The following is a 6,387-nucleotide window of genomic DNA, read 5'->3' as shown; positions in this document are numbered from 1 at the left end:
TTTTTTAAAATTTTTAAAATTTTTTAACATTTTTAATTTTTTTTTTAAATTTTTTTTTTATTTTTTAAAATTTTAAATTTTTTATTTTATTTTTTAATTTTTTTTAAAAATTTTTTAAATTTTTTTTTAATTTTTTTTAAAATTTTAAATTTTTTAAAAATTTTCAAATTTTTTAAATTTTTTAAAATTTTTATTTTTTATTTTTAAAATTTTTATTTTTTTTAAATTATTTATTTTAAAAAAAATTAAATGTTTAAATTTTTTAAAACATTTTTTTTTACATTTTTTAATATTTTTTTCTTTTTTTAATATTTTTTTTTATCGAAAGATATTTTTGGTAAAAAAAATTAATTAATCTCGAAATCAACGAAAACTTAGTTTTCCCCGGAAAGTTAATTATGTTTTAGGAATTCCACAACGGGGCTCTTTTGTCAATCCATGTGTAATTAAGTACAATTTTTTTTTTTTCATAACAAAAAGAATGTACTGTCCAAATTTAAAAGGTCTAGAACACCATCCACGTATATTGTGATTCAGATTTCGTTAAAAAAACAAACAAACAAAAAAATAACAAGGTACAATGGAGTGGAATGATTATTGGTAGGTTGAACTAGGATGGTAAACGAGTCTAGTTGGATGAGTTTATAGTCGACTCAATTTATACTGATTCAATTCGAGCTCAAACGGGTAGAGTTGAATTCGAGCTTGGTATTTAATTATTACCTGAGCTCAATTTTTTTTTTAATAAATAAATAAATATATTATATATTATAAAAATATATATTATTATGACTTGTTTGATTCCCTGACCTACTGAGTCAATACTAATTAAGTTCGAATTCAGTTTCTAATGAAGTCAGTTCAAACCCAGTCAATTTTAAATTCGAGTCAAGTTTTAATTAAAGTGTTCACAAATGGCTCAGGAGCGACTTGGCCCTTTCCACCCGCACCCTAGGATGAACAATCTCGTCTCACCAAAGACAGCTTGAAAAGCAATCTTCCAAATTCTCGAGTATCTGCTGCCAAAGTCAAGGGCCAGCTTAGACATTTTGCCCATCCAGGTCAGGGGAGACTTGGCCTTTATATTTGGTGGAGTAGTTGGTATGCCATCAACAATTACCTTCACATCTCCATCTCCTTCCATTAATCCCCTCTGCTTCTTCTTCAACGCTTAATTCCCATTCCCTACTTCTCCCAGTAGCCACCTCCATGAGCTACTACTGTCTCTCTCCCTCTCTGCATTGATTGATGCGGCAGGATGACGTCGAAGGTCCCCTGGTGGTCGACTCTGCTCCCCGGGTGCTGCGGCAGTGAGAACAAGAGCCGGGTGTCCAAGGCAACCGCGAAGGCAAAGGCGCCGATGGAGAAGCAGTCATCCTTCTCCGACATCAGCTCCTCGACTGGCATGCTGTCCCCTGAGGACCTGTCGGTATCTCTGATCGGGTCAAACCTCTACGTCTTCACGTTGGCCGAGCTGAAGGAGGCAACCAAGGGCTTCTCCTTGAGCAACTTCCTCGGGGAAGGCGGCTTCGGGCCGGTCTACAAAGGATTCATCGACGATAAGGTGAAGCCGGGGCTGAAGCCTCAGCCGGTGGCTGTGAAACTCCTCGACTTGGACGGAGGGCAGGGCCACAAAGAGTGGCTGGTGAGGCCTCCTCTCTCTCTTTCTCCCTCCCTCCTAAACTAACCCTCTCTAGTTCCATATCGTTGTTTCCCTCATACTCTTGCGATATTTGATCAGTTCATGCCTGTGGGTGATGCAACAGGCCGAAGTGTTGGTTCTTGGACGTCTCAGGCATCCTCACCTTGTCAAACTGATAGGCTACTGCTGTGAAGATGAACAGAGGCTGCTCGTCTATGAATTCATGCCCAAGGGAAGCCTGGAAAACCACCTCTTTAAAAGTATTTTTTTTTTTAATCATTTTCACCGCTTACATATCATTAACAAACTTCATTTTTTATCCATCCACTGGTTGTTGACATCCACTTCTAAACAACTAATTGGTTTGTGATAATATTTTTTTAATCTTTGTCACATATCCGACTGGCTGTTTAATTAAGGAGTAAATTCAGCTGCAATTCTCTGATCTAAATGCAACTATTGTTTAATCTGCACAATTAGTTGTCTAAATACAGACTCTCTTCCCATGTCCTTTTCATGTCGCTTACAAATGATACAGTGACAGTTTATCAGCTTAACAACCGCGCCATCATTTTTCTGCTTTTTTGACCCTTAAATTAATTCATATTTAGTTCTTTAGATATGACCTAATACTAATAATTTTATAAAAAAAAATATAAATTAATTTCCTATGTTTTAGCTGCAGTTGGACTGTGTATAGAAAGTCTTCAACTTTTGTTGGCTGATCTTCCAAAATATTGTCATCTTCCTAACATCTTGCCGGACTTAATCACGCATGCCTGCATCATAAAAATAGAAAAAGTTAAATGTAAGGGAGAAAATTCACGGAGTCGGTTATTAACTCAGTGATATTTCCACCAATTCACTCCAATTGTTAATTCCATGTCGGTTATCAGCCAAACCGCTCTTCCATTTCTGGTCACACTGCGCAAATTAGACCATTGACTTGAAACATTATGAAGAGACTTTCTTCACCAATTTTGATAATTATAAAGATCATGTTTGCTTGATATGGGCAGGATATTTTGCCTCTTTGCCATGGTTGACACGGTTAAAGATTGCCCTGGGAGCGGCCAAGGGATTAGGATTCCTCCATGAAGCCGAAAAGCCAGTCATATACCGGGACTTCAAGGCTTCAAACATCTTGCTAGATTCTGTAAGTCTACTTGTTCAAACTCGGCTCATCCTAATCCAATGAGTCAAAAATCATTTGCTTCAGGTTGAGTAAACAAGTGCTTCAATTTAGAAGGTACGAGGAGATAAAGTACTTGTTCAAACATATCAATTTCTGTTAGGCGGCGAGGCACTGATCAAGAGTGTGCACCAGTTATGGGATCCACGATTGCCTAACGAACGACTTTGAAGTCAATAGCGTAACTTGTAATTTGGAGCTACCTTGAACAAAAGAAGATGAACTTGAGAGCAATTATTGGAGTCGAAATAACTAACTGATTGCATCTAATAAAATGATTTGTTTTTAAAAAAATTGTAGCTAGCGAACGTTTTGAAAAGTTTGTAGTGACTCAAGTGAATTAATGTTGCAGGAGTACGAAGCGAAGCTGTCGGACTTCGGCCTGGCCAAAGACGGCCCTGAGGGAGATGAAACTCATATCACCACCCGGGTGATGGGCACGCACGGGTACGCCGCGCCGGAGTACATCATGACCGGTAAATCAGAGCTTTGCGCCGTCTTCTCTTCGTGGCAGCTGATCGCAGACTGAGCGATTAATCATTTTCTCAGGCCACCTGACGTCGAAGAGCGACGTGTATAGCTTCGGCGTGGTTCTGCTGGAGCTTCTCGCCGGCCGCCGGTGTGTCGACAAGGCGCGGCCGATCCGGGAGCAGAACCTGGTGGAGTGGGCGCGGCCGTGCTTGAACGATCCCCGGAAGCTGGGCCGCATCATGGACCCCAGCCTCGACGGCCAGTACTCCATCTCCGGCGCCCAGAAGGCGGCCGCCCTGGTGCATCAGTGCTTGAGCCAGGGTCCCAAGCGCCGTCCTCACATGTCCACGGTGGTGGACACCCTGAAGCCGCTCCTGGAGCTAGAGGACGCGCCGGTGACCCCCTTCGTGTACGTTGCGCCGGGGACGGACGACGACACAGGCAACGAGGCAACAAAGAAGGAGAAGGACCAATTGCGCCGGCGTGGACGCGGGCAAAAACTGAGATCGCCACGGGAAGGGAAACTCTCCGACGCGGCCTTTTGCCGAGAGGTAGGTAATCGACTGCGGAGAAACTCGGCATTGCAATAGCAGCAGCAGAGGCAGATGGATAAATGAGGCGGAATCAGAGTAAAGGCATTAATGCTCTGTTCAAGCAAAGTAAGCCATTTACATGAATGTGTTTGTTATATGTTACGTAGCAATCTCTCCGTTGAGGAGCTTCAAATTGAGTGCTCCAAATAACTATTCCCTTGCTTGCGTCCAAGTACACTTATTGATAGTTTTATTGAATGTGTTATTGCGCGTGCTAGACTTGGGAGATATAATAAGCGTCACTCAATTCAATTTGGGTGACACTTAGAACACAAAATGGATATGAATTATGGTTGAACTGCATAATTATTAACCAAATGATTCAATTGAGTCGGAGTACTTGGCGTTTAGTTATAAATGGAAGACCTACTGCATATCGCATATCATTGCCACCCCATTCAGTCCATGGATCCAAAGGATATGTTGGAGCTTGGATCAAAATATAGATATCCAATTCAATATAACATCTAAACCAACTCAAGTTTAATTGTGTAATTGATGCGACTGCTTTCCTCCTCCGAGCGCTACTACATTCAAGTGGGTTTTAGCCGGTACTTGGACGATATCACAGTGGTAATAGGGCTCTGACGATGGCTGACAAAACCTCTTCGCCACTCAAGTTAAAGCTTTGAACCCAATGAGAAATGAGACGGATAAGTTTTCTTTTTGTGTGCGTGCGTATCTTATTTCTGAACCTTTTATGCCTTGGCCATCTGGGCTCCGTCATGGACTACAACCCTTCGTCTTACTTGGTCCAAATTGCAGGATACTCACCTATCACTGCCCGGCTGAGTTAATACTAGTGGCTAGTTACCATCAGTTCGTGTTAGATGGTGGTTATTGATAGTTGCTGAATTGTTGGTTGACCATGTCAGGATGTGTTGGGCGTTGTCTCTTAAACCTAAGTGAGGGGGAATATCGGTTCACCCATCTAAGAGGGGTTGTATGTTCTCATTAGGGATGTTTCTGGTCAGGGATATTTTCATAGTATGTAGATAGAGCAGGGATGTTCTTGGTCGGAGATGTTGGTAATGGGAGCACAATATTGAACCCAAAGTTTTGATGTATGATTTATGTTAAAGTTAAGTTTGTTGAAATTTAAGAAGTTGATGTCAAGTGTGTAGAAATAGATTACTTAGAAGTGATGAGGTTGGGAACCAATCAGTGACTAAGTTCTAGTAGAACTAGACAACTGAAGTCCTACTTTGGAATCAAACAGTGATTAAGTCTTAGTGGAACTAGACAATTGAAGTCCTAGTTAAACCAAGTAATCAAAAGTCCTAGTTGAAAATTAAGCAGACTAAGTCCTAGTAGAACTAGACAACAAAAGTTTTAGTTGGGAATCATACAAGAGTTAAGTCTTAGTTTGGAACCATGTAATAAAGTGTTAGTTGGGAACTAGATGGATCAAGTTCAAGTGGAGTCAGCTGGGAGCTGAATTAAGTCCAGGTAGAGTTAGCTGAGAGCTAAAGGCTTGACAAACATGTCTAAGTGGAATCAGCTGGGAGCTGTAGCTTGACAACTCAACCTAAATGGGTCGGCTAGGAGTTCAAAATCTAGACTCAAAATAAGTGCGAGTAACTTAGAATTTAATATCATACTCATTACGTGTAACCATTGCAGGGAAGCAAAGTTTGATAGTTCTAGGTGACATGAGGGAGTCTGGGTGACTGGCTGGTGATAACTCTCAATAAGCAAAGTCGGCGAGTCCAAGTGACCGTAGCTGGGTCGGGGTGACCGGCATGTACATGCGACTGGCGCAACTTTCAAGCAATTGGTAGAAGATGTTATCCAACGATCTGTGCGAGTCAGGTCAAGATCAAAATCAACCCTTCTCTAGGCAATCGGAGGGTCTTAAGTCGACTGAGGAACGCAAACAGTTTATCAACTGGATATACGTTGCAGCCATGTACACACCCTCTAGGCAACCGGGGAGGCTTAGGTCGACCGAGAGGATACCATGTCAACAACCAAAGAGAGCTATATAAAGGGTCTTGAGGTAGAACTTTCAAGATACTCAATTCCATTCTCTTGCTATTGTGCTCTAATGCTCTTCTGTTTTTTTGTACGTAGACATGCTGCAACCTCGAACTTCAATTCTGATTGACAACACTTATAATAGTCTTTCATTTTTCCTTGTGTTTCCATACCTATTTTATTTGTGTGCTTAATTTTTAGATATTTTTCTATAAGGTTTCTCCACTTTTTGAAGGTTTTTTGGAAAAGAAAAATTAAAAAATAAGAATCATTTTTTATTATTGTTGTGCGTCTATCTCAGCTTTGATTGATAAACCGCTGATCAAGTTTTGCAAGCTTACATGGCTTTGGTTTTATAATTAAATAAAATGCAATTATAAAATTTTATATTAGGAATTTCCTATTTTTCATTAATATAAAATAAGTAAGTTCAGAGTAAATAAAGAACGAATTTGATTAGGAATTACATTTAGATAATGATTCGAAACAAGTATCTACAATACAATAGAAAG

The 6,387-nt window shown here is 40.1% G+C and overlaps 1 protein-coding gene across 1 annotated transcript; it reads left to right on the top strand.

Annotated features, from left to right (window-relative positions):
* The first annotated feature begins 1,108 nt into the window (after window positions 1-1,108).
* Window positions 1,109-4,115, top strand: LOC122052013 (serine/threonine-protein kinase RIPK-like). The gene is made up of 5 exons (XM_042613387.1): window positions 1,109-1,645; window positions 1,767-1,902; window positions 2,662-2,798; window positions 3,187-3,310; window positions 3,384-4,115. The coding sequence occupies exons 1-5, from the start codon at window positions 1,259-1,261 to the stop codon at window positions 3,893-3,895; spliced, it is 1,296 nt and encodes a 431-aa protein (XP_042469321.1). The 5' UTR covers window positions 1,109-1,258; the 3' UTR covers window positions 3,896-4,115.
* The last annotated feature ends 2,272 nt before the right edge of the window (window positions 4,116-6,387 follow it).

This window comes from Zingiber officinale, chromosome 3A, assembly GCF_018446385.1.
Source record: "Zingiber officinale cultivar Zhangliang chromosome 3A, Zo_v1.1, whole genome shotgun sequence".
Lineage (NCBI taxonomy): Eukaryota > Viridiplantae > Streptophyta > Magnoliopsida > Zingiberales > Zingiberaceae > Zingiber > Zingiber officinale.
This window is presented reverse-complemented; position numbering and strand designations above follow the sequence as displayed.